The following is a 26,259-nucleotide window of genomic DNA, read 5'->3' as shown; positions in this document are numbered from 1 at the left end:
GCCCCGGTCCCAAAAGTTAAGCAGAGTCAGGTTTGGGTCTTGTCTAAGGTTAGACAAGCACATAGGAGCACCAGGAGACTGTTCCCAAGGCTGGACAGTCATGAGTGGCAGGGCATGTGGGACAGTATGGCCAGGTATCTGATCCACTGGGCCCCTCCAGTGCTTTGGAAGCATTGGAAGTGGAAGGCAGCTGTATGGAGTCCCCAGCAGCAAGCTGTAGAACTGCTGAAGGGGACGGTGAATGATTTTGAGCCTGGTGGGCCCAGATACTTCAGGCCATCATTCCAGAGATGCAATATAGAGATGTCTCATGATCGAGGGGTGGACTTAAGAGTGATGGTGTATTGGAAATGTGGGATCTGGGCATGGCGTGAATGGTATGGAATAAGGGGTGGATAATGTCATGGGTTCAGCCGTAGCAGTCATTTTTCTCCTTCTTGTAGCTGGTGCAGTTCTGTGTTTTGACTTCTGGGCTGGGAATAGTTGCTTGATAATGTCATGGGTTCAGCAGCAGCTCATGCTCTGCCAGGGAGGAGGGAGAGATAGGGTGCCTGGTCTGGGCTAGCTGGGGAGGTATTCCATACCATAGCACGTGATGCCCAGGATGCAACTGGGAGAGAGAGCAGGAGGGATGGAGCTCTGGAGGAAAATGGAGGAGGGAGCACATGGTGCTCGGCTGGGCAGGGTGGAGTGAGTTATGGGTCGGTGGCTGGTGAGGTGTTGTATCCTTTTCGCTTGTTATTGGCTGTGTCATTATTATTGTGTTAGGCCTTAGCTATTAACAGTTCTTATCCCAACCCGTGGGGGCTACATTCCTTGGATTCTCCTTCCTAACTCTCCGGGAGTTGGGGGACTTGGTTTAAACCACGACAGGGGGTTAAAGGAATTCCTTTGCTTAAATAAAAGTATTGTCTTTCTTAAGTACTTAACATGCCAAGGCATCGACTACTGATGAGGGGGAGAAGCAGATGCTCAGTTCTACTGATGAGGGACAAAAGCAGATGCTCAGCTCTACTGGTAAGACACAAAAGCAGATGCTCAGCTCTACTGGTAAGGGACACAAGCAGATGTTTGGTTGTGCTGACAAGTGGGGCAGAAGCAGACGGGACATGGACCAACCCCAGCACAGCCCCAGCCCACAGGTGAGCTCCTCACCTCTCCGGCTCCTGCCCTTCTCCTGCTCCCTCTGGCCTATGGCCAGGGGACGGTGGCCCAGCAGGGCCTGGCAGCAGGAGGAGCGCCCCGGGGCATGCTGGGAGCTGTAGTGCTGGGGCTGCCGGCGGCCATGTTGGTGCTGGGGCTTGCAGGTTGTGCTGAGGGGAGGGCCGGGGCCAGCGCTGAGGTGAGCGAGCCCCTGTGGAGATGGAGACAGCCCCGCTGTGGGCACAGGCACCGGGCACCCCGACTGCCAGAGCGCCGAGAGCTGCCCCAGCCCGGCCTGCGGCCTGCAGCTGGCCCTGGGCCTGCACAGGAGGAAAGGGGAGAGCACAGAGAGGCAGAGAAAGAAGGGCCTGGGCTGAAGAGGTTCCCTGGCAGGACGGAGAGCGGGAGCTGTGGTGAGTGCCCGGCCCTTGGGGCCGTGTCTGCCTCTCATCTCTCCAAGCTCCCGCTCCCTTTCCCCTTGCTGTCATTGTCTCCCTTCCCCAGACCTCTCTTCTATTCCTGTGCTGTCCTCCACGTCCCTCTCTTCTCCAAGTCCTTCTTTCTCTGTCTCTCTACCAGCCCCTTCTCCTGCTTGCAGCTCATTCTGTATCCCACCGTCTCTGTCTTTCTCCCTGCCTACTTCTCCTCTCTCTGGCTGTGTCTGCTGCTCCCAGACCCTTCCTCCATCACTCTGCAGGGCTTCTGATGCTTCTCTTTCTTTCTCCATCCCTCTGAGCTGCTCGTTGCTCCTGCACTTCTCTTTCTCTTAGTTGTTAGTCTTGTTTGTTGCTCTGGTTTTAGAATCCTAGAATAGTTAGGGTTGGAAAGGACGTTCAGATCATCCAGTTCCAAGCCCCCTTCAGAAACTGGAAGCTGCTCTGAGGTCTCCATGCAGCCTTCTCTTCTCCAGGCTGAAGACCCCAGTGTTCTCAGCCTGTCTCCATACAGGAGCTGCTCCAGCCCCTGATCGTTCTCGTGTCCTGCTCTGGACTTGTTCCAACAGCTCCGTGTCCTTTTTATGTTGGGACAACCAGAACTGCACCCAGTGCTGCAAGTGGGGTCTCAGAAGAGCAGAGCAGAGGGGCAGGATCACCTCCTTCGCCCTGCTGGTCACGCTCCTTTGGATGCAGCCCAGGACACGGTTGCTTTCTGGGCTGTGAGCACACACTCATGTTCATTTTCTCATTGACTGACACCCTCAAGTCCTTCTGGACAGGGCTGCTCTGAGTCTCTTCTGCTCCCAACCTGTAGCTGGGATTGCTGGGATTGCTCTGACGCAGGTGTAGGAGCTTGCATTTGGCTTGGTTGAACTTCATGAGGTTGTCATTGGCCACCTCTCAGGCGTGTCAGGGTCCCTCTGGATGGCATTCTTTCCCTCCAGTGTATCGACCGAACCACACAGTTTGGTGTTGCTAGCAAGCTCTCCCTGCCCCTATTTGTTTTTTGCCCACTCGCCTTTCCTCTACCCACCACATCTTTTGATGATCTCTGTCAATCCTGTAGTCCTTACTTCTCTCTGCCCTGCTCCCTCTCCCACTGTTTGCCTCTCTTCCTCTTTCCCTGCTGCTTCTTTCTGCATCTCTGTGCAGATCCCAACTCTTTTATTCTTCTCATGTCCTTCTTTCCCTTTTTCCTGTCTTTCTTTCTTTCTTTCTCTGTCCCATTTCCTGTCCCATCCTTTCCTGCTCAGCCTCTCTGTCCAGCTGGCTGTGCCTTCTTTCACTCTGGCTCTGGAATTTTTCTTTCTCCCTATGCCCAGCAGTTGGTTTTGTCCTCCAGTGCTGCCCTGCTCTCTCTTTCTTCTCTCTCTGTCATTCTGGCCTGCTCTCCCCATTTTTTCATTCCTTCATCTGGAGCCTGAAGCCCATCAGGATTTTCTGTTCCATCACTTTGTCTTGCATTCTGTCCCTGCTCTTTTCTCTCTTTCCTTTAGTTCTGCTGCCTTTCTCTTCTTTCCTTTCTTTCTCCACCTCTGCCCTGCTCAGTCCTTCTAATTTTCTCTCTTGTTTCTGTCCTGCTCCCTGTCTTTGCCCTCTCCCCCCCATTTTTCTGTCATACTTCCTCTTAGGGCTCCCCACCACCACTACCCTGTCCTGCTCTCTGTCGCTCTTATTTCTCAGTCACAGCACAGTGTGGTTTTTTCCTTCCATCTCTCTGTCCTCCTGCCCAGCCCTGGCTTTCTTACCTCCAGCTCTGTCCTGCTCCCCATCTCTTATTTTTGCCTGTCTTTGCCTTTGTCCTGCCTTCCTGTCCCATTTTCCCTCTCTCACGTGTCCTGCTGCCTTTGTTTTTCTTGGAGAATCGGTGTCCTGCTCCCTTTCCTCATCTTTCCCTCTCTGTCTCCTGCCCAGGGGTGATGTTTGGATCTGGAGGGTTGCCTGGGACCTGCTGTGAATCACAGTCAATGTGAAATGGAACGTACCTGAGCTTGAATGAAATTGGACCGATTGCATCTGGTTTTCTTCCCGTTTCCAATTCCAACTGACTTTGTTGGTGCTGATGATCATGGGACCCTGATCTGCAAGCACACTGACGGCATCACTCACTTTGGTAATGGGGCAGGTGGTCTGTGATAAGGATGTGTACTTGTGTGCTGGTGCTTTCATGAACGTTCTCTGGTTTTGCCGTGGTTAAAGCTCGGAGGATGTGACAGAATGGAAACCATCTTTGTAGTAGACCCTGAACATCAAAGGTGTGGATGTGCTGGCAATATCCCACCAGCCTGGAGATGTGGGGACTTCAGTGAGAGCCCAGTAAGAATCCCGTTTTGTGCTCCGGTAGAGGCTGTTTGTGCACACTGTCCCAGGAGGCATATTAGCATGGCTGCTTCTTTGAGATCTCAGAAAAGACTCTGCAGGATGCAGAGACTGTGGTAGCATTGCTTGTTTAAGGAGTTTGGTGTTACCTTTTGCCCCTTGCCTTCCTGTCCCACAGTACAATGTACCCTTTCATGCCAGTGCAACTACCTGGAGCAGCACAGTGAGCAGTAAATGTCTTAATCAGGGTGTTAGCACATTCCCGTTGCCCTCTGTTGGCTTATCTGTGGCTCAGGGTGTAAGTGGAGGAGGTTTGTAGTTGCACAGTTTTCTAAAACCTGGAAGGGGTAGTGAGCTGCCTTAGAGCATTTGCAACATGCACTGAAAATAGGTGGCCAGGTGCACAAGTCAGAAGTTCTTGGGCTTGTTGCTGAAGCCTCTGTCTCCTTAAATGATGCATCTAAGGATGCAGTTGATTTTTTTGGGGGAGAAGCCGGAGGGTTCCCTTGTGCATGGGGATGCTTTTGTTAACTGTGTTTTTCTGCTTTAGGCCTCGTCACGCAGGCAGATGTTTTGCTGCATGTAGCCTTCTGACCAGCAGTGGCAACTCCAGAACCCCTGATGTCTGTCAGCAGCACTGGTGAGCAGCTGGGAATGTGTGTGTGTGTCCTGCAGGCTGCTGAGCCCCAGCACTGGCAGCTGGCTACCCTGGACTTCCCCTGCTGTCTCCGGTTCACCACAGAATGGCTTGCCCAGTCCCCATAGCCAACCTGACCCACATCCCACAGCAGTCCTATTCAAGTTGTGTTTTCAGTGAGAGTCCTTCCTGAGTGATCATTTCCTGGGAGGACAGTGCAATGATGGAGGTAAAGTGTCCCCCCATGAACAGAAGGCTTCTGTGGGCCTCGCCAGGGGCAATGCCTTGGAGGACGCCTTTCAGAATGGGGAGAGGAATAAGAGTCTAAAAATTCTTGAGCTGGCATGTGCTGTTCAAGGAGAGAGGCTAGGACACAAAATATGGAATTTTGAGAGTAATTCTCTGTTCATGGCCATGAGGTGTACCAGTGAAACTGGGGCATAGGAATGTGGTTTTACAGAGTCATGGAATTGTTAGGGTTGGAAGTGAAGTCTGGAGATTTTCCAGTTGAACCCCTTGCCAAGGCAGGGCCACCCAGAGCAAGTTACACAGGAATGTGTCTGGGTGGTTCTGGAATGTCTGCGCAGAGGGGGACTCCTCAGCCCCCCTGTGCAGCCTGTTCCAGTGTTCTGACACCCTCAGTGTAAAGAAGTTCTTCCTGATGTTGAGATGAAACTTGTTGTGCTTTAGTTCATGGCCATTGCTCCTCGTCCTGTCACTGGGTAGCACTGAAAAGAGTCTGGCACCATCCTCTTGGCACCTGTCTTTCAGATATTTCTGTGCATTAATGACAATCCCTTCTCAGTCTCCTCTTCTCTAGACTAAACAGGCTGATTCTTACACATGATTGTTACACCTTTCAAGTGTTCAGTGATTTGTGCAGTGCCTACTCAACACACACATATACTGCTGTTTTGCAAAGCAGCTCTAATTGTGTGGCGTTGTCATCCATCTGCTTCTTTCTTGAACAAGACATCCCTGCAGCTGGTCTTGCTGCCGTACCTTATCTCTGCTGCAAAGTGAGGGGAGAGTTTCAGTGAGATGTCAGAGGGGCTGGGCTGCTGCTCTGTTCTGGGTAGTGCAGAGATATCCTTTCTTCTTCAGAGCTGGGGCTGCTCTCCTCCCCCTTGCAGTGAGCTGGTGTTCTTTAGTTGTGCTGACTGAACCACAGCTATGCAGTTTACAGTGTCAACTATATAGTCCTGAAGAAAGTTCATACAGCTTCATACTCTAAAGACCAATTGCTACAATAGTTAGGGAAAGAGATTTTCCTGACAGTCCCTCCTTTTCTTTTGACCATCAGGGTCACACTGTACTGTTCACTGTTCAAGGCCTGAGTTGAGTTCATAAGGTCACACAACAGTGAGAACAGGCATACATCGTTAGAAAGCAGAACAAGAGAGGGAGTATGACAGCTTGGCTCCTTTTAGTTCACAGTCCTCTACCTTTGTCTGGGAGTCAGGAAGTTTGCCACCCAAATAGATTTAGTGGAAATCCCTGCCTTACTTCATGTCATATTTTTAATGAGTCTTTATCTTGTTTCTGTCAGTTTTGTTTTTGTGGTACTGATTCACATAAAACCCCCAGTGGCTATTAGTCAGCAATGCACATAATCTGTAATGTGCATGCTCTGTCCAGTAGTTCTCAAAGGTGATCTAGAGCTAATTGACCCCATATTACCATTTGTGATAATGATTTGGTTTCTTCCTGTAGGGCTGTAATGCTGTTTGTGCTTTCAGGAATGGCTTTTTCTAATTGCCTTCAGGTATTTGCAGTAGCTTGTTCTAGTTTTGCAACCCCTAAGAGTGATACAAAAGCTGTTTAGAGCTACATTCTGCCAGAGGGCTGCAACACGTTGTCAGTAGTTGGGAGTGAGGGGCTCAGAAGAGATACTGATTCTAACCTGGAGCCTCTCCCAATGCTGGTGGCACATTTGTTACTTTTTAGTCCTTTTCTCCAGAGTTGAAGCAACTGTGGATGTGTGACACTGGGAAAATCCATTGGTTAATGGCAATAAACATAAATGGTCATTGGCTGCTTTGACTGAAGTCTGTGATTCTTTAAGATGCCCTCAAACAGCTTGTTCAGTCCCCTCCCTTTGCTGGCTCTGTGGCACAGGCACGGGGGATGAGAGGATGGTCACTGTGTGAGGTCAGGCTGGGGAGACAGCAGGGACAGGAGCAGCTCAGGGCAGTGACAGGCCCAGGTGTGATGGGTCCCCCCCCTTTGGGGTGCTCGGAACTGCACGTGATACAGGCCTTTTGTCACAATGCGCTGGGTCACCCGGGTGCACTGTGTTGTGGCACCTGGTGAAGGCTGGGGCAGAGGTGCTTGAGTCGCCATAGAGGTTGGTTGGTCGATCCTCAGAGTGCTGTATGCGGGAGAGGACACCAAGGCCAAGCTGGGGCTTCGGGGAACTCTCCTTCCCTGGGCTCTGAGGAGGACTGGGGCTGGTGCCAACATCACGGCACAGCTCACTTGCTGAGCACCGTAGCCTGGAGTAGTTAAGGTGACAAAGCCAGGGCCTCACTAAGCCAGGATGGAGGCGTGAGGCTCTGTCAGCCGAGGCTGCCTGATATCTCAGGGCCTGGCTGTGGCAGAGTGCTGCAGGCTCTGAACGCCGTTGGCCAGCACAAGCTCAGCCTGTGTTGCTCACCCCAGTGCCCTCGGTGGGCTTTGTCGCGTGCCCTCACCTTCATAGAGGCTGCAAGGCCTCTATCTGTCATTTGCCGAGCTAGACACGGTAGTGGAGCAGGCACTGCCTGGCCCCGACCATGTCTTGCATCCACTACAAGTTCTTCTCCAAGCTGGACTATGATACAGTCACCTTCAGTGGCTTTGACATCTCCCTTTGCGACCTCAAGTGCAAGATCATGCGCAAGGAGAAGCTGAAGGCAGCCAACTGTGATCTGCAGATCAGCAATGCCCAGACCAAAGAAGGTACGTGTGTGCAGCAGGTGCAGGGCTTTGGGCATGTCCTGGCTGGTGACGTTGCAGAGCACCCCATGATGGCTGCAGCCAGCAGAAGCTGCATTCTGCCTTTGATGGCTCATCCCCACATAGCATGAGTGAGCCTGGGCCCATCCCGCCAGGTGGCAGGAGCACCAAGAGGGTAAGCAGTGCCAGGGATTAACTGGGTGGTGTCATGAAATCTGATTTGGCATCCTGCTGGCTACACCAGTTTGTCAAATGTGCACACTGATTTACAGTGTCCAGAATAGAGCCCTGAGCTTTGTAAACCCCTGAGGGGAGCCTAGGTGAAGCTAGATCTAGCCTTAGTCTCAAGCTTGGTCAAAGGTTTATGTCTAATGGAATGCAGAAAAAGAAAATCAAGGTAGAATCAAGCTAAAATGATGTGCATAGAAACCGAAGATGAAAGAGAGGAGACCCTCCCACTGAGACACAAAGTTCAGAGTGCACCCACCCCCTGGCTTTCTAAACTCCTGAGAGAGCCTAGGTGTGGTTGGATCTAGTCTTAGCATCAGACTTGATCAAGCACATGTAAAGCACTGAGCAGATGAGACTTTGGAGTGGTTTGTGTATCTCCAGAGATCTATTGGTTTTGTAGCCTAATAGAAGCAAAAGCAACTTCAGTTAGTTCAGGAATGCAACCCCTGTATTAGCTGGCTGTCCTGTAGTGACCTCTGAGACCATTTTGCTGTTGGCATTCAAACTGTTTTTAAGAAAGGAAAAAGATTTAGCTGGTGGTGTTTGGTTATCAAACCTGAAAATGCCTTGAAAGGTACTGTTAGTGTGTTCAGACAATGAAAGCACGATGTTACATATAAGATTTGGCTTCTGTACCTGTAAAGGCCTTCTCTGAAGTGCTGTGTAGTTCATGATGTACTAATACATGCCCTTTTGAATATCTTTTTCTGTATTTCTGTTGGTTTCAGAATACACAGAAGATGCCCTGATTCCTAAAAACTCATTGGTAATCGTTAAAAGAATCCCTGCTGGAGGAGTTAAAGCTACCAGCAAAACGGATGTTATGTAAGTGTCCACACAGCATTGCATTCTTTGCTGTTGGTTTCAGTGTGTGAACTGTTCCAGTGCATATGAGACATTCAGATTGTATCTTTCTTGTTAAAGCTTCCGTTAATTTTTGTTGTCACTGGGTGGATTTTCCTGTATAGGTCCTGAAGCAGACTTATGTTTTTAGGCCTGCTGGGATATGGGGTTCAAACTGCAACAATAGAACCTTTTAAAATGATTCTATGGGGTTGGTTGTTGGGTTAATTTTTCTGAGAGCCAAGTTGTAGATCCTGTTTTGTCTGTGTGGAGAGATTCCTTGTTAAATGTGTTTGCTTTTATGGCTTTTAGAGAGAAGACAGTTCTGCAGTGTAGTGTAAACTTAAAATTTGCTCCTGTCTCAGAAGTCTGATTCTTAGTGTTTGACTTTTTCTTGTATCTGGGGGAGAGGGACAGGATATGTCAGGTATTCTTATGCCCCAAATGGCTGGGGCTTGCATACTGGCTATGCGGGAAATACCGATGCTTGCCAGCTGGCAAACCATGCAAACAAGTGAAGTTCCATTCAAAAGTGATTCCTCTTAGTTTCCTAAAGCCAGGGTCTGTTTTGGGCAAGAGGAAAAGAGCAGTGTCATAAAGTGTATTGCCTCTTGTGCAAGTACAGTGAAGGAGTAGTTAATCCTTTCCAAACCTGAAGCTCAGTAAGCAACTTAGCACATTACCAGCAGTTGGTGGCTATCCTCCTGATGCTGTTTTACCTGTCTGTGGGGCTAAGGAAAGAATGGCACTGCTCTTCTAGCATTGAAAATTGATGGGGCAGATCAGCTTTCTATTCCTTCAGCTGGAAACATTGCAGAAACAGGGGGTAGAGTGCTTAATGTTTGGTCAGTGAGTACGTGGAACCGCAGCAAGGTTTCAGATGGAATAAGTATTTCTTAAAATGCTGCATTATTATCGTAAAACAAATTCTGGAAATTAAGATTTTTATTTTTATTGTTTTTTTGTCGCAGGGCTCCTCAGTCACACAAAATCCCAGGAGCAGCTTCTTTCAGGTGACATTTCTGCTACTAGTTTTAGTCAGTACAGCGTATGTAACATGGCTAGTACTTTGGGACTTTCACGGCTAAGTATGGTAGATACCTGAGCACAGTGCTTGGGCTTCCACAAGGAAACACTGTTCTAAAGGCTAAGCTGCTGACAGTTTTGTTAGTTCCTTGTCAGATGACTGACTTTTTTCTTTTTTCACTGAAGTAAACTTGGCCTTTGAAGTGTTGGGGCTATCACTGTTCTGCCATAGAAACTAAAGTACTGTAGGTGACACCTGTTTGTAATACTAGGGATGTACAGATTGCCTGAAGTTACCTTCATAGTTTGAGGGTTGATTATTTAAGAACACAAAACCGTAGTACAGACTTGATATATGTGATACTTAGGTGGCAGAGAAAATATGAGTGCTTTCTCTTGCACAGGTGTGTTTTGTATCTGTAAGTCTGACTTAGGACAAAGTAGAAATGGGATTTTGGAGGTTTTCTTAGTTGCGCTGAATGACCAAGAGATAACAGTTTGTGTATACAAATAAATGTCCATATTCAGTAGACTATCAGAACGTAATGTTTTGATGTTTGGGTTTTATAATTGATTTTTGGTGCTTTCTGTTGGGTACAAGTGCTTTAAGTTCTGATCACCTTTCTGTCTCCTCCTAGAAGTCGAACTGAGCCAGTGAGCAGAACATCAGCAGCAGTACGTAAAAACCCAATCTCACCCTTTTTTTCTGCACACTGCACTGAATTCTAAACTATATAGCCTTGTATTAATTTTCCAAACATTAACTTCATGTATCTCCCAGTAAAACATAGTACAGATTGTCATTCAAATGTACTGTTTCATCATAGTGCAAACTGAGTCACGCCATCAATTTGCCCAGTTCTGATGTGAATGCTGGGATTTATGCCTAGTAATGCATGGTATTTCCTATTGCATATGCTAGAATATGTCCTGTGTGACTGTGTTGTGCAGATAGTGCCCGATCATCTTTAGTTCATGCAGGTTCCAGGTGTGCACAATTGAACTTGGTGCCACGTTTGAGATCTGTCTGCCTATAGCTAGTAATGTTGTGAGTTTGTACAGCCTCTTCTGTGCTTTTTGTAAAAGCTGCACGTCAGTAGTAGCTCTCTGCAAACACTGTGGCCCATTCCTAACTGGGGCCTGAGCACTTCATTGTGGCAAGCTACTGGCGTAGGCAGCTGGGAGGGAGGAGTGTGTTTGCAGTGGAGAAAAAACTGCCATGACTGTGCTTTGAATCCATGCTTTCATCACCATGAAAGACTGGGTTTGCTCTGATAGAAGAATAATAAAAATTCTCACAGTTCCCAAACTAATTTGGATAGTTTGTCCTGTGGTCTATAAAAATACAAGAATTCTTTTTTCTCCATTTTTATAGGCTACTCTGTCATAGTAAACACCTTTTTCTCTTTCTTTTTTTTAATAATTTCAGCAGTTTCTTTTTTTATAGACAAATTGGCAGGTTACTTTTGTGGCTGATGGTTCAGATTGGTGTTTGGGTTTGGTGGGGTATAGTGAATTTGGCATCTTTGCAGTTATTGAGAAGAAGGGCAGAGCACATGTTTCAGGGCTGCTTTTTTTCTTGACAGGCAGCTACTGTGTTCATCAAAGCATAACTGTATAAATGCATGTTTAAGTGATGAGACATTAACCGATTAATTTGCAAACTACACTGCAAGTAAGATTCCTGTAGTGATGCTTCCTTCTCCAATAAACTTCAGCATTTTTCACAAGGGCTCCTCTCTGAGATATTCTGGAGCAGTAAGTCCATCTCCAGCGAGCTGGTTAGTTTAATTTCGTCTCATTAAGCACATAGGCACTTTTCAGCTGTCACAGGTTGGGACTTTATTCTGAACAAATACAAATTACAGTAGGTTGGAAATGCCTCTTTCAGTGACACGCAGTGGGTATAGTGCAGATTTTCAGACTGCAGTAGGGGTTAACTCTCGCTATGTTTTGATTATAGAACTTGGATATGCGTTTATTTTTTGCTGTACAAAAGAATGGTGAGTCTTCTGCATCTAATTCTCTGGCCCAGCTTTCAAAGGTGTGTATATATATGTATTGTTGTAAAATACTTAAGAATAAGTGTTTCCTTCATAATTTTAAGCCTTACTTGCAGTCTATAGATGGATAACTGTTGTCATGTGAACAAAACTTTAATTTTTAATAAAGTATTTATTTTAACCTTAAGAAGTATGTATAATTTGATGCTGTACTCTCAAGAGTACTTGCCAATTTGGGAAGACAGAAGGGGAGTGCCTTCTCAGCGCCAACACAATGTTGCAGCATTACTCATCTTCAGGAAATAAAGCAGCAGTACTTCAGAAGCTTTTACTGTTTTTCCTATGTTTCATTAATTTTGTGTTGGAATCTAACAGAATTTTTACAAAGGAATTTAATTGTCTGTATGTTATGGACATTTCAGGGCAGTTTGCAACAGCTGAAGTACAAGCGTTTCTGGAACTTGGACAATGGCATGGCTGGTTTTGAATTTCTAGTCGTTAGAGGCACGGAAGCATTCTTTGAATACTGCACAGTCCCACAAATTCCAGGCTCTAGACAGTGGAGAACACAAATTTGTTTGAATGCAGACTGTGTCAGCTGTGTAAATTGTGTACTTGATTGTTTAGAGGACTATACCAGTGTGTATCTACAGTGTACTAGATGTGACCAGCTGAAAATGTTGCAGTGGCCTGTTTTGGGATGGAACTGCGTGCTCTTTTGGCTCAACACTGTAACTTCAGCAAGACACTAATGGCTGCACTTTGCAAAAGCATAGAGTTAGCCAAGTCAATGCAAAAGATGGGAGCTAGTTCTTTCTGCTGAGAAGAGAGACAGGAGTTCATTGCTAAGAACGAGAGGTCTTCCCACCAGCAGCATCTTCCCTCTCTCAGTGAAGAAATTAAATGTTGTGCCTTTGGCTGTCCCTGCATGTGGCCTTGGTTCTGTAAACCCATGTGAAGTTTTACTCTCAGATGTGAAAAACTGTCCAAGTGGTGCCCATTGAACCTTTTGAGAAACGCATGAACAAAACATAAAGCAGCTCAAAACTGTTACTTACTCTAAACACTTTACTCAGACCGGCTTAGCACAGGGGCATTGTGCAGTGAAATATTATTTGGGGAAATGCAGTTTGGATTGCCTACAGGACTGGATGGTCACGTTTATACTGAAGAGAGCCTTGTGTCTTGCTGAGGGATCAGAAAGACTCCCTTCAGTGCTTCTGTGTCTGATGCTGAATTTCAGCAAGCAAAAACTAGAGACCTGACACTAACATAGTGTGTTCTTTTTAATGCTGCAAAATGTAAATCATATAACTTGCAGACATCTTTCTCAGTTAAATGCACAGTAACCATCTTCTCCTTCAAATGGGCTGGAGCTTCAAAACCAGTTGAAAACTATTGCTAGTGTCATTTCTTTTCCTCATCACTTCAGTCCACTTGGAAGAAAAGTGGATCGGTTACACAAGTCTATGTCAAGCCTAAGGTTTTGAGTGCCCAAGAAGGCTCTTTTCAAGTAGGCTAGCAGGCACAGAAGCATCATTTACAAGCACAAAGTCTCCCCAGCACACTCTCAGGACAACTGTTTCATAGAAGCATCTGTTTTCAGGCAACATCAGCTAGTATTGTGGTGCTGTGTACAGGACTGAGCAAGTGGTGTTGTCTTTGGCTGGCTGAGCTTGCATGTGTTTCTAATGTGTGCGTCAAATAATTCTGTGTTAAACAGACTGCCAACCTGGCTGAAGCCAGTGCTTCTGAAGAAGATAAAATAAAAGCCATGATGATACAGTCTTTCCGTGAATATGATCCAGTCCAGTAAGTGTTGATCAAGTCAAATCAGTTCTTTGATGATCATGGAAAAATTGTGTAGATGTTTGTTTTAACAAGAGAGACAAATGCATACCTTTCTTTTCCTGAAACCTTTTTAGTCCCATGAAGAAGCCCTTGGCTACACCTCCACCATCATATGTCTGCTTTCGGTGCGGAAAACCTGGCCACTATAGAAAGGACTGCCCAAGAAATGGGGTAAGATTTTGGGGACTTGTGGTGTTACTTTCCGACCTTGTTTAATTTCTGACCTTGGCAGTCAGGTAACAAACACAGGAATAATCGTATGAAGAAGTGTTTCTCTTGAGGTGAAATACAGAGGTTACATGGCAATGCTGAAAAGCCCCTCAAAGTTCAAGGGAAAGCCGGGATTATAAATGTAATGTTTTCTTTATTCTAAGCCACAGACATGAAATAAGTCCATAGATCTTTTCATCTGTGAATTTACATGCATATTTTTATGTATTTCAGTATTACTGGAAATGTTTCTGTTTTAACTCTTTTTAATGAGAGCTGGTGTTTTCAGTATTTTGCATGAAACCAAGATGTTTCTGTTGACCCCATCTATTGAGTATTTGTGTGTTTTACCAACACAAGTCTCTGGCTGAGTGTGCATGCCCTTTAACATTAGTCACTGAATGTATACACATGAGGTATGAATTCAACCTTCATCCATAGCTGGTGAATAGATGTTTCTGCAGTGGCTGACCCAGAGCCCTGACTTAAGCTTTCTCTCTGAATTGTGCTTTGGGGGAGGAGGTTTGTGTCTCTTCTCCCAGTGGATCATGTGCTAAGGGATATTTCACCCTTAAGAAACCTGTTGTTAAGCCAAAGAATGTCGGCTCAGATCAAAACTCTGCTTAAGCCTTTCACAGAATGGTAGAACCAACTAGGTTAGAAGAGGTGCATCAAGTCCAACTGATGCTTCAGGACTGCCAGATCCATCAGGAACCGTGTCACTAAGGCCCTCGTCTACGTGTGTTGCAGAATTCAGGGACAGTGATTCCACCACTTCCCTGAGAAGCTGGCTTAGGAACAATAGGTGACTTAGGCCATGTTCATTTAGGAAAAGAAGTACTTTGGTTGAACAACCTTCACACTGGGTAAAAGGAGAGGATTTCAAGGCTTTTGCTTCTTCCAGTCGTCACTGAACTGTCATTTTAAGTGTAGGTCTTAAGATGAGGTATGTCTGCATTTCTTTTCTTAACAGGACAGAAATGTGGAGTCTGTTCCCAGACTGAAAAGGAGCACAGGAATTCCAAGGAGTTTCCTGATAGAGGTGAAAGATCCCAACACAAAGGGTGCAATGCTTACCAACACTGGAAAATATGCAATCCCCATTATTAATGCGTAAGTACAGGGATGCTGGAGAGGGACTATTCATTAGAGACTGTAATGATAGGACAAGGGGTAACAGGTTGAAACTTAAACAGCAGAGGTTTAGACATAATAATATATGGATTATGGGTATAATGGATATATTCCTGGATCTAAGGAAGAAATTCTTTACTCTTAGGGTGTTGAGGCACTGGAATGGGTTGCCCAGGGAGGTGGTGAATGCTCCATCCTTGGCAGTGTTCAAGAGCAGGCAGGATGAAGCCTTGGGTGATATGGTTTAGTGTGAGGTGTCCCTGCCCATGGCAGGGGGGTTGGAACTGTATGATCTTAAGGTCCTTTCCAACCCAAACTATTTTATGATTCTATGACTCTATAAGTACGGGATTAATTGGACTGACCAAATAGCGAATGAGAGAAAGCATGCATAAACATCTGAGTGGATAATGCAACCAAGTTGGACTGCATGTGTAATTACGGGAGAGGAAGCACAGCCATTGCATTTTAACCTTAAAATCTGTGATGCTTGCTCGCATGAAAAGATGGTGGTCATTCATACTTGTCATGCCCCTGGAAGTTGGTTCAAGTTGCAGTGCACCAAGGATCTGTATTTCTGCAGAACATTTCAGTAGCGTTGACAGGGAGTCATTCTCTTTGAGAGCTCATTTTGCATCTGGTTTATGTTTCAAACGCTTCTTACAAGAATTGAACCAACAGCTGTTGGATTGAGATTTCTTCCCCCTCTGGGTTTTTATTTTACAGAGTTATGGCTATAGAGAAGTAGTTTCAGCTCAGTGCCTACAGTTCAGAAGGGTAATGTGGAGTGAGAAGAATTCCATTTAGTATCTTCTTTTGATAGAACACAAAGCTTGGACAAGTATTCCTTTACCCATCTTTAAATTTGTTCTTTTTCCTTCCCCACACACCCTCCAGGGAAGCTTATGCCAGAGAAAAGAGGAAAAGGCCTCCATTTTTACCAGAGGAGCCATCCTCCTCCTCTTCTGATGGTCCTGTTCCGGATGAGCTGTTATGTCTCATTTGTAAAGGCATAATGACCGATGCAGCTGTTCTTCCCTGCTGTGGAAGCAGTTATTGTGATGAGTGTAAGTGTTATTCCCATGTTGTTAATTGAAAACATCACATCTCATCTTCTGAAAGCAAAAATAGCAGAGAACAACATTACTTTGTTACCTGTTCTAATTAAAGCCTAAGTATACCCTGACTAGGAAAGGACTAAAAAAAAGGGGGGCAGAAAACTTATTTCTCTTTCTACAGATCCAGTTACATCCTCTTTGCATGCAGAGGAGTGTCTAACTGTGCATTTGATTACAGTATTAGGTACCAAATGTTTGCCCACAGCTCTTTCTCTCATACAAAATTATACAGCCATCTCTGGTGACTGGCTGTGGTCTGCAACAAATCGATAGTTAGGCATTTAATCCACATTCTTCTCCACGGGAGAGCTGGTTCAAACCTTCAGAACTCAGACCTACCAATGCTTTTTTTAAGATGTGCTTTGTTCTTTAACTTTGGGGTCAATGACTTCTTGCTGTCACGGACAGTGGAAAAAGGATGGGTTGAATCAGGAAGACACATCCGACACTCCAAATATTACAAGAGCAAAATGTCAAAACTGTGTAACTATTTGCTGCAGACTAGAAATTGTTGACACTTGAACATCTGCAGCTTCGTGCTGTACGCTCGAGACCACATTCACCCATGAATCATATACGTGTTTTGATTAGAACCAAACAGCTTTCCTTAGTTTGGCTAAAAACTATTGCATTGTGATTATGCTAATTATGCACAGGTATTAGAACGGCATTGCTGGAGACTGAGGATTATACATGCCCAGCGTGTCACCAGACAGACGTTCCTCCTGATGGTTTAGTTGCCAACAAGAGCCTACGCCAGGTAGTGTGATGACTTTTACATCAATTGGACAAAGAGCTCGTAAGGAGCTGAGAGAGAAGACAAGATTACTGTAATATTAATTTAGCCTTAAGCAAGGCTAAATTGAATAAGGCTAAATTTACTTTTCAAACACATTATCTCTGACAGCTCTTTAGAGACAATGTGGCAAATTCAGGTCACACTTGTGTTTAACACAATCACCTCACTTTCAAATTTGGTGTTAACCCTCAAGTCACTTCACTTTCAAATTTGGTGTTAACGCTCAAGTATTTACATACATGTGGAGGCTTTTGTTGGTGTGTGTGCTGAAGTTTCAGGTTACCTTTATAACATGTTCCTCTGCCTCTAGGCTGTGAACAACTTCAAAAATGGTGTTGGCTACACAAAAAGGCTCCATAAGGAGATCCAGCAGCAACCATCTGTACCCACAGGTGGTAAGTAATGACAGCTTTAGAATTTCTCTTAAACAATTACCTTCAGATAAGCTGAATGGGCTTTTTTGATTCTCCCCTCTCCAAAAGGTCCTCCGAGGACAGACAGTACCATGCACTGCCCAGGTGCCAGAACAAGCTGTGAACTGTAAGTATGCTATGGAAATTCAATATATAGTTACTTGTAACCTAGGCTGTAACGTATGAGATATAAGATAACGTATAACTGTGCTGCACCTTTTTCAGGGTCCTTACTTGTATCCTTCTGTTTCATTCCAAACAAAACCAACCGCTGGTATTTGGTTAATAGATCCTGCTCAGGTAGATGATTTGGATCTCATGGAGGGTCTGCAGAGGGAAAGTGGTTGTCTACTGACACTGCCCTGTGCCCCCTACATATGGATCTTTTCTGCCTCCTCCCTTGCTTTTGCCAGCACTGTACTTTATTTACCAAAGTATCCAGGACTACCTGTAAACCCTTCCAGTCTGGATCTGGTGTTCTAATAATCGTCTCCATCACTTTAGTTACTTTTTCAGGATCTTCCCTAAAGGGCCCGGCTAACTCTTTCTAGGCTCATAAATCTGACCCAGAAAAAGACACCTTGATAGTCACCCCCACCCCTGCTCCCTGGTGTAAGGAGCTTGTATACCTCGGAGAGCCCCTTTTGTTATTCACCTCATGATGGGGCTAGAGCTCTCTTCCCATCTGCATCCAAACCCACCCTACAAAATGCAACCCAATGGGGATTTCTTCAAAATCCTCCCTTTGGAGGCAGTGGTCCTGACCTCCATCCCAATACAATGTCCAGACAAGGAAACAAATCCTTACCCACTGCGCAGGGCATCCCCTGTGACTCATGTGGACAAGTTACCAAAAAGAAGCCTTTTGAAAGAAATAAACTCAGGGTCTTACCAAGGTCCCGAGTTGGTCTGGGATCTGTGGTTCCTTTCTGGGATATCCCCAGCCCTGGCGTGAAGGTCCCAGAGACTCCCCGGATCAGCAGGAAGCACAGCACAGGGTCCATGTTCGGGCAGCAAATGATTGAACTATGTTATCTCTTCAGTTTGCAGCAGCATTATGTTGGCAGCTGAAAGAGAAGAAAACCCAAACCAAGCTTGGGAGGAAAAAATATAGAGAGAATGATGGTTTTGAATTAACTTCCATTTGTGTGTGTGTTGTGTTTGTTTTAAGATCCAAGCCTCACTGTTGTACTTCATCTTACTTTAGGAGGTCGCATACCTGCTCCAAGTCAAGATCAGGTCCTTCCTGCAGTGGCTCCTACTCTGGGTCATACAATTCTTAATTCCAGTTTACCTTCTTTAAATGTTGCTTCTCTCCCTAATAAAAATGTTGGATAATTTCGCGTTCATAACAATTTCTGCATTCCCATTTGTTTTCTGAATTTGTACTTTAAGGGTTTCAGAAAGAATGCCCTTTTTTTTTTTCTTGGTGCCAGCAGCTCCCACATCTGTAACAAATTCTTTCCCCTCTGATTTAATGCCAAATAAGTTGCTCCTGTATCCACTAAATTCCACTTTATTTCCTCTAGTCCCTAGTTTCAGTTTAACCAGTGGATCTGCTGGGGTAGATTCCCCAGGTCCCTGTCAGTCTAGTTCCAGTTCTGCCGCCAGAGCCACCCCATGGCACTGCCCCCAGGACAGTCTCACTTCCAAGTCCAAACTCCCCACAGCGCACACCGATCCGGTCCCACAGGAGAAGAACCCACTCCCCCACCTCTGCCCCACATCCCTCCACTTCTGCCTCCCCAGCACCCATCCCACACTCAAACACAGGAGCTGCTGATCTCCCCTCCTTTCCCCCTTGGTTTTCCTTAACTTTAAACATCTTTCCCCAGTATCACAACCTGAACAACATCTCTCCAGGTCACCTTTCAGTTCTTCCCTGTTCCTTTCCAAAGCCAAAATTAAGGGATCAGGTGGAGGTATATTAATTTCTCATTCCGGCTGTCACTTGGGATGGTTTCAAGTGAAAACCATATCTGCACACATTACTTCATCTCATTTTCCTTGCCAGCTCAAAACCAACGTTAATTGTAACAATGTACCATAATTCAAAGTTCCATTTTTAGGCCATTTTTCCTGATCTTCCAAACTATACAAACATTGGTCCATGGGTGCCCCCCCATGTATTAGGGATGCTCAGGACCCCTTTGCCCCCAGCTCGGAGCAGGAGGAGCGGCAGGATAAGGCCAACTACAGGCGCCTACAGGGTCACACCTAAACCTACCCCCCCATCCTCATCCTCATTCCTTTATCCTCACCTTTTATCTTCATCCTTATCCCTTCATCCTCATCTTCATTCGTTTATCCTCATCCCTGTCCCTTTATCCTCATCCTGATCCCTTTATCCTCACCCCCTCTTTATCCTCATCCCTTTATCCTCGTCTTCTTTATCCTCATCCTCATCCCTCCCTTCATCCTCATCCTTATCCCTTCATCCTCATTCTGATCCCTCTTTATCCTCACCCTCTTTATCCTAATCCATTTATTCTCATTCCCCTTCATCCTCATCCTGATCCCTTTATCCTCATCTCCCCTCTTCATCCTCATCCTCATCCCCCCCCTTCATCCTCATCCCTTCATCCTCCTCCCCTCTCCCAGCCCCAAGGAGCCAGAAGCGGAGCCGGAAGCAGAGCAGAAGCCCTGGGACAGCGGAAACGACCCCGGGGGGGCCGCTTAAAGGTGCCCCCCCCCCCCCCCCGGTACCGGGGCTCGGCCCCATTGGGCCCCCGAGTGCACCTGGGGGGGGCAGGAATTCACTGGGAGCCGTTTGGCTCCTTCGGCCTCAGTGCCTGGCGCCTCCGGTACTGGCAGCAGCACAAGGGGGGGGGGAGCCGCTGCCCCCCCCGGCCCGAGGGTAATGGGGGGGTCCCCATGGGTGACGGCAGCGCCTGGTTCAGTTCATCTTTATGGGGGGGAGCAATAAATAACGTGTGACCCCCCCCCACCGTGAGCAGCGTCTGGTACTCCCTGGGGTGGGCACAAAGGGGTGGGGGTCCCTGAGAGGTCATTGTGGGGTTGGGGACCCCTCATAACCCACAGTGGTTCAGTCCCGTGGGGGGGGGGGGTCAGGGGTTGGGACCCCCCCCATAACCATTGGGTTCAGTCCCATGGGGGGGAGTTGAGGGGTTGGGAACCCCCCATAACTCACAATGATTCAGTCCCATCCCCCCCATAACCTAGAATGGTTCAGTCCCGTGGGGGGGGGTGGGGCTGTTTAGTAGTAGGAGACCCCCCCATAACCCACAATGGTTCAGTCCCGTGGGGGGGGGGGTGTGCTCGGAGGAACACGAACTCCTCTGCCCCGGAGGGGGTTGCGGGGGGGGGGGGGACGTTTCCGGAGGAGGGGGGGCTCCATCCCCTGCGCCCCCCCCTCGACCAGGGTGAAGAGGGGATAACGCTCGGGTGCTGTGGGGGGGGCCAGGACCTGGATATGGGCGGGGGAGGGAAAAGGGGGTTACAATGGGGGGGCGGCACCCCCAAAACACCCCCCCCCCCATAATGCGATGTGGGCTCACCCAGCTCAGGTCCTTGCAGAGCGCATCCAGCCCGGTCCCAGCGCCCGCATAGAAGCCAATGGTGCAGCTGGGATCCATCTTCCCAAAGGGCATCTTCTGCAGGGATCTGCATTGGAATGACTGGAAAAGGGGTGTGTGTGTCAGGATAATTCCCCTCCCCCCCAAAAAATACCCCATTGTTGGGATGTCTCCGTCCCCCCCCACCCATTACCAGCAGTGGGAAGTTCTCCTGCTCTGTATCCACACAGGGCTGCAGTAATGGGGGTCCAGGTAGAGCAGAAAATCATCTGGAGATGGGATAGGATGAATTAGGGGGAACCCCCCCCCTATCCATGTCCTGGGGACACCCCCACCCCCCCCCAATTCCCATATGGAACATTGGAAGCTAATGAAACAAAGGGAATTCAGGGGTTTGCCACTGATGATCCTGAGGCAGGATTCCAGCTTGAGCTGGGGGGGACGACACACACATTAAGGGGGGTATTGGGGTGCTGCGGGGGGTTATGGGGGTGCAGGGGGTATTGGGGTGCTGGGGGCCCATTGGCTGCTGGGGGGCATTGGGTACAGGGAGGTTATGGGGTGCTGGGGAGGTTATGGGGGTGCAGGGGGTATTGGGGTGCTGGGGGGATATTGGGGTGCAAGCGGCTCAGTGGGTGCGGGGGGACATTGGGTGCCAGGAGGGTCACTGGGCACAGGGAGGTTATATGGTGCTGGGGGGATTATGGGGGGTGCATGGGGGCTATGGGGGGGTCATTGGAGTGCTGGGGAGTCATTGGGGTGCTGTGGGGGCTATGGGGGTGCCAAGGGAGGACTGAGCTGAGCTCTGAGGCAGAAGCTGTTCCCTGTGAGGGTGCTGAGGCGCTGGCACAGGGTGCCCAGAGCAGCTGTGGCTGCCCCATCCCTGGCAGTGCTCAAGGCCAGGTTGGACACAGGGGCTTGGAGCAGCTGCTCCAGTAGAAGGCATCTTAAGCTCCTTCCAAGCCTCAGTCCTCCCCGTGAGCTCTTGGATCCCACCGAAGGCTTTCCGTGGGAAGAGAAGCCCGGGGGCTGTGCTCCAGAGGAATGGGAGGTGAGGGTGCTGGGAAGGGGTGTCTGTGAGCAGTGAGAGCTCACTGGGCTCTCTCACAGGGGGGATTGTTGAGGAGGAAGCCAGCAGGAGTCTGCTGCCTGTCCCATGTACGTGATCCTCATAGGCAAAGGTACCATTGTTATCTGTCATTGCTGGAGGTTTTCAGGCTGAAAGGAAAAGGAAGGAATTTTACTCTTCCCAGTTTGTCCTTCCCCAAAACTGGGTGTTTTTTGAGACCTTCAGCTTTCCCTGAGCAGGGAAAAGGCTGCTGGTGCCTTTGCAACAGCTGCAGGAATCTGGGAACCCCTCAAGGGTAAAGTTGCTGCTGTGGGATCCCCAGTGCTGCTTCCTGGGCTGGGTAACATCACACAGGTCTACTCTGTGCAGTGGGAATACCTCAATGGCACAGCTCCCACACCATCCTGCAGTACTACAGGGGGTCCCACAGCCCAGCCATCCATGCTCCCTATGCAGGACGAGCTGATTCTCATCCATCCAATGGATCTCTCCTGCTGGAGGGTGTCCCGGAAAGGGACAGTGGCATCTACAAAGCAACTGTCAACATGGGAGAAAGGGAGAGCCGGAAAATCCTGCTGGAAGTCCTCAATCAGTAGTAGCTAAACCCAGGACAGCATGGGAGGAAAGAGCAGGTAATGGGTGCAAGCAGGGCAGGGGCATTACCTGACTGTTGATGCACTATCAGCTTGTCATGAATGGAGACATCAGCAGGGAGACTCTGGGAAGAGGTTCCCAACATGTCCTGGGGGAGCAGATTTGGTGCTGCTGCCCAAGGAGACCTTCCAGGCTGTGACAGAGGCTCCATCCTGGAAACACAATTCCCTCCCTTGCTTTCTGTTGTCAGTGCAGGCAGGGAGGGACTGGGGCAGTGCTGTGTGTCAGTGCCCGCTGCAGAGGGGACCTGCAGCACTTCTGGAGCCGGGGGGTGGCCAAGGAAGCCGTGGGCAGGATTTGTCCCAGCTTGGGCATTCCATGGACCACAGCTGCAGCACAAAGTGCTGATTCGACAGCGGGTGACAAATGAATCCAATGTCCTGGTGACAGAGAAGCCCCATGGAGCAGCAGAGCCACCCTTGCTGGGCCCTGCGGTGCTCTCACTCTCAGCTCCTCGGGTTTGTGTTTTCCAGGTCTCTCCTCTCCCTTGCAGGATGTGCTGAGGATCACGGTGGTTGCTGTGGTCTTTGCTGCTGTCGCAGCCTGGGCACTGATCATTCCCATCTGAATGATCTGTCTGAAAGGGTCTGGATAAGTGAATCCAGTCAGGGCACCTGAACCCTCATGTGGTTTGTGTCGGAAGGGACCTTAAAGCTCCTCCAGCTCCAACCCCTGCCCCGGGCAGGGACCCCTTCCACTGGAGCAGCTGCTCCAAGCCCCTGTGTCCAACCTGGCCTTGAGCACTGCCAGGGATGGGGCAGCCACAGCTGCTCTGGGCACCCGGTGCCAGCGCCTCAGCACCTCCCAGGGAAGAGCTTCCTGAGATCTCATCTGAATCCACCTCTGTGGACAGGAAAGGAAAAAGGGGATAAAATAAGCAGTAAAATGAAGCCTCCTTTTGACTTCCCAAAGCCTCCGGTCTCACTTCTTTATTAAAGCCTCGTTCGCAGGGTCCCAAGGCTCAGGTTCAGTTTACAAAGGCTCGGCCGCGGGGATGCTGCGGCCGGGCGGGGGGGTGCACGAGCCCGGCCGCGGGGCTGGGCAGGGCCCGCTCCGCCGTTCCACGGGCTCCTGCGGCCGCGTGACAGAGCCGTTGAGAGCGAGGCTGCGGCGGCAGCGGCAGCAGCGGCTTTGGAGCGGCTTTGGAGCGGCTTTGGAGCGGCTTTGGAGCGGCTTTGGAGCGGCTTTGGAGCGGCTTTGGAGCGGCTTTGGAGCGGCAGCGACTTCGGCAGTGACTTTTCCAGCGGCTTTTGAGCCGCAGCGACTTTGTCATCGGCAGCAGCGGCAGCAGCACCCGGCGCGGCGGCGGCAGCTCTCGGCGGTCCGGAGCCCTCCCTCCGCCGCTCCCCGCGATGGTGCCCCCCGCCGGGGCTCGCGGCGCCGCTCGGCTCTCCCGGTACTGGCAGTGGCGGCGCTGGGCGAGCCGCCGCCGCTGGGTCTGGCGAGGCAGCGCCGCCCCCTGGCGCTCCCCGGCCCGCCCCCAGGCCCCGCCCCGCAGCCGCCCGGCAGCCGCGACCCCCGAGAGCCCTGCGGGGGTGCCGGCACCGGCAGCGCGCTCGGCCAAGGTGCCCGTGGTGCTCCTCACCCGCATTGACCCGTCGCTCTATCTGCGCCCCGGGAGCGGCGGCGAGCGGCACGCCGCGGAGCCTCGGCCGGGAAAGGCCGGGAATGATGCGGCTCCGCTCGGCCCGGAGCGGCCGCTGGGGGCCGGCGGGGACCCCGCGCGCAGCGGCAGCGGCAGCGGCAGCGTCTCTCGCGTCGGGCATGACAAGGAGACCTTCGAGCGGCTCTACCGAATGGGACCGCTGCTGGGGAGAGGCGGCTTCGGCTCCGTGTACTCGGGGGTCCGCCTGGGTGACAACACCCCGGTAAGGGGCGGGGCCGGCGGCGGGGCGGGGAGGCGGCGGGGCCAGGCGAGGCTCAGCCCAGCGCTGCTCTCGGCTTGCAGGTGGCCATCAAACAAGTGGCTCGGGAGCGCATCTCCTCGTGGGGCCAGCGGGTGAGTGCGCGGGGCCACCGGCACAGCGTGGGGCAGGGCTGGTGGGGGTGAGGCGGTGGCGCCGGGAGGGGGGAAAGCGGGACAGCGCGAGGGGAGCGGCTGTGGAGTCACCGGGGGACACGGAGCATCCTGGGCAGAGGGTGCCTGGTACCCTTGGGCCGGCTAGGGGTGCACCAGAGCATCCCTGCGGACTTGGGCACCTGGGAACAGTGGGGCCGGGCAGGGGGCATCAGAGCATCCCAGGCAGGGAGGCACAGGACCCCCGGGCCAGCATCAGCCCCGCTAACGGTGCCACGGTCACCCTGCAGCGCAGCGGCACCCGCATTCCCATGGAGATAGCCATGATGAGGAAAGTGCGCTCCGACTGCAGCACCATCATCCAGCTCCTCAATTGGTTTGAGCTGCCCGACTCCTTCCTGCTGGTTTTGGAGCGTCCGGAGCCATCGCAGGACCTCTTTGAGTTAATCAGAAACCGGGGGTTTGTGCCTGAGTCTCCGGCGCAGGGCATTTTCCTCCAGGTGCTGAGGGCCGTGCGGCACTGCCACAGCCGCGGTGTCCTACACAGGGATATCAAGTCCAACAACATCATCATCCACTTGGTCACCGGAAAGATCAAGCTAATTGACTTTGGTTGCAGCACCCTCCTCAGGAACATGGTCTACACCAAATTTAGCGGTGAGCGCACAGCCCAGGGTGCTTCCAGCAGCAGGCAGTTTGGGAAAAGAGTCACGTGCTGGTGACAAAGTGGCAGCTCACACCGAGTGTGTCTCCCCACGTCCATGGGGCCACCGGTGCAGTCCCTGCATCCCTGGGGATGCGCGGCTGAGGATGCGGGAGCAGGCGGCATCCGCCTGATGAGCTGTTCCTGTATCCTGTTGTAGGAACACCTTTGTACTACCCGCCGGAGTGGTTCCTCTACCACTGCTACCACGGCCGTCCGGCGGCCATCTGGTCCCTGGGCGTGCTGCTGTATGAGATGGTGTGCGGGGTCCTCCCCTTCCGGTGCTGCGAGGACATCACCAGCGGGCAGCTCTTCTTCAAGCGCCAGATCTCTGTTGGTAGGTACTCGGCTTGGCGGCAGCAGGGGGAGGTCAAGTTTTAGAGGGTGGCAGCTGATCTCCCTTGGTCAGCTGGAGGAGGTGGCACATGTCCTGCCATCCTGCTCTCCTCCAAACCGGATCATGGAGCAGGAGGTTTGGGTGCAGCTCTGAGCACACCCCGGCCTGGGCGCTGCGGACGGTGGCACAAGGTGGGCAGGAGCCTCCTGCAACTGAGTGGTGGTTCCCGGATGCTCCCCAGAATGCCAGCAGCTCATCAGGTGGTGCTTGAACATGAAAGCTTGGGCCAGACCATCCCTGGAGGATGTGTTCAACCACCCTTGGCTGCAAACATGAACTGCCCCAGGAGACAGCCACACTCCACCCTCACAGCCTGAGCCAGCAGCCGGGCAAGTAAGCCAGGGGTGCCTTCTGGGGGGAGCGTGGGGTTTGTGGGGTTTGGGAGGTTGGGGTTTTTGGCGAGGATTTGGGCTCTTGGAGGGTTAGGATGGATTTTTGGGGCCTGTGGGGATTTTTTGGAGACTTTGAGGGTTTGGGGGTCGGTTTCTTGGGGGGACCTTGTGGGTTTTGCGGAGAGTTGGTGGGTTTGGGTGTTTTGCAGTTTTGGGACCTTGGTGAGGTTGGGTGTTTATTGGGGGATAGGGTGTTTTGGGGGGACTTTTGCAGTTATTGGGGGGGTTGTGGGGATTGGTTTCTGGGTTCTTTGGAGGGCAACAGGTGTCAGAGGGACACCTCGTAAGAGTTCATTCTGCTCTTGTAGCTGAGGCAGTGGTTAGGTTCGGCTCTAGTCTGAGGATAACGCTGGTAACACACGGATTGTATAGTGGTTTCTGATTAGCACT

General features: G+C 50.0%; 3 protein-coding genes across 3 annotated transcripts; 2 read left to right on the top strand and 1 right to left on the bottom strand.

Moving 5' to 3' along the window:
• Nucleotides 1–7,310: 7,310 nt before the first annotated feature.
• LOC117438828 (E3 ubiquitin-protein ligase RBBP6-like) lies at nt 7,311–14,194 on the top strand. Its single transcript, XM_034074209.1, has 7 exons — nt 7,311–7,476; nt 8,433–8,529; nt 10,212–10,245; nt 11,573–11,617; nt 13,300–13,388; nt 13,502–13,598; nt 14,180–14,194. The coding sequence occupies exons 1-7, from the start codon at nt 7,311–7,313 to the stop codon at nt 14,192–14,194; spliced, it is 543 nt and encodes a 180-aa protein (XP_033930100.1).
• A 6,160-nt stretch (nt 14,195–20,354) lies between these two features.
• On the bottom strand, nt 20,355–21,838 carry LOC117438827 (cysteine protease ATG4D-like). The gene is given in 6 exon segments (XM_034074208.1): nt 20,355–20,528; nt 20,620–20,739; nt 20,831–20,865; nt 20,868–20,906; nt 20,997–21,069; nt 21,800–21,838. Coding segments are annotated over 6 exon segments (480 nt in total).
• A 1,874-nt stretch (nt 21,839–23,712) lies between these two features.
• LOC117438826 (serine/threonine-protein kinase pim-1-like) lies at nt 23,713–25,814 on the top strand. The gene is given in 6 exon segments (XM_034074207.1): nt 23,713–24,228; nt 24,309–24,359; nt 24,668–25,034; nt 25,241–25,417; nt 25,659–25,750; nt 25,752–25,814. Coding segments are annotated over 6 exon segments (1,266 nt in total).
• Nucleotides 25,815–26,259: the final 445 nt, after the last annotated feature.

The sequence above is a fragment of the Melopsittacus undulatus genome, unplaced genomic scaffold (genome assembly GCF_012275295.1).
Source record: "Melopsittacus undulatus isolate bMelUnd1 unplaced genomic scaffold, bMelUnd1.mat.Z mat_scaffold_65_arrow_ctg1, whole genome shotgun sequence".
Lineage (NCBI taxonomy): Eukaryota > Metazoa > Chordata > Aves > Psittaciformes > Psittaculidae > Melopsittacus > Melopsittacus undulatus.
Note: the sequence above shows the minus strand (reverse complement) of the source record. Positions and strands in the feature narration are given on the sequence as shown.

Excerpts from the sequence above, each read along its gene's own strand:
- LOC117438828 (XM_034074209.1), top strand. The coding sequence starts at position 7,311 with ATGTCTTGCATCCACTACAAGTTCTTCTCCAAGCTGGACTATGATACA. Across the intron at positions 8,530-10,211 it reads ACCAGCAAAACGGATGTTAT|AAGTCGAACTGAGCCAGTGA; the intron begins GTAAGTGTCCAC and ends GTCTCCTCCTAG. Across the intron at positions 11,618-13,299 it reads CTCTGGCCCAGCTTTCAAAG|ACTGCCAACCTGGCTGAAGC; the intron begins GTGTGTATATAT and ends TGTGTTAAACAG.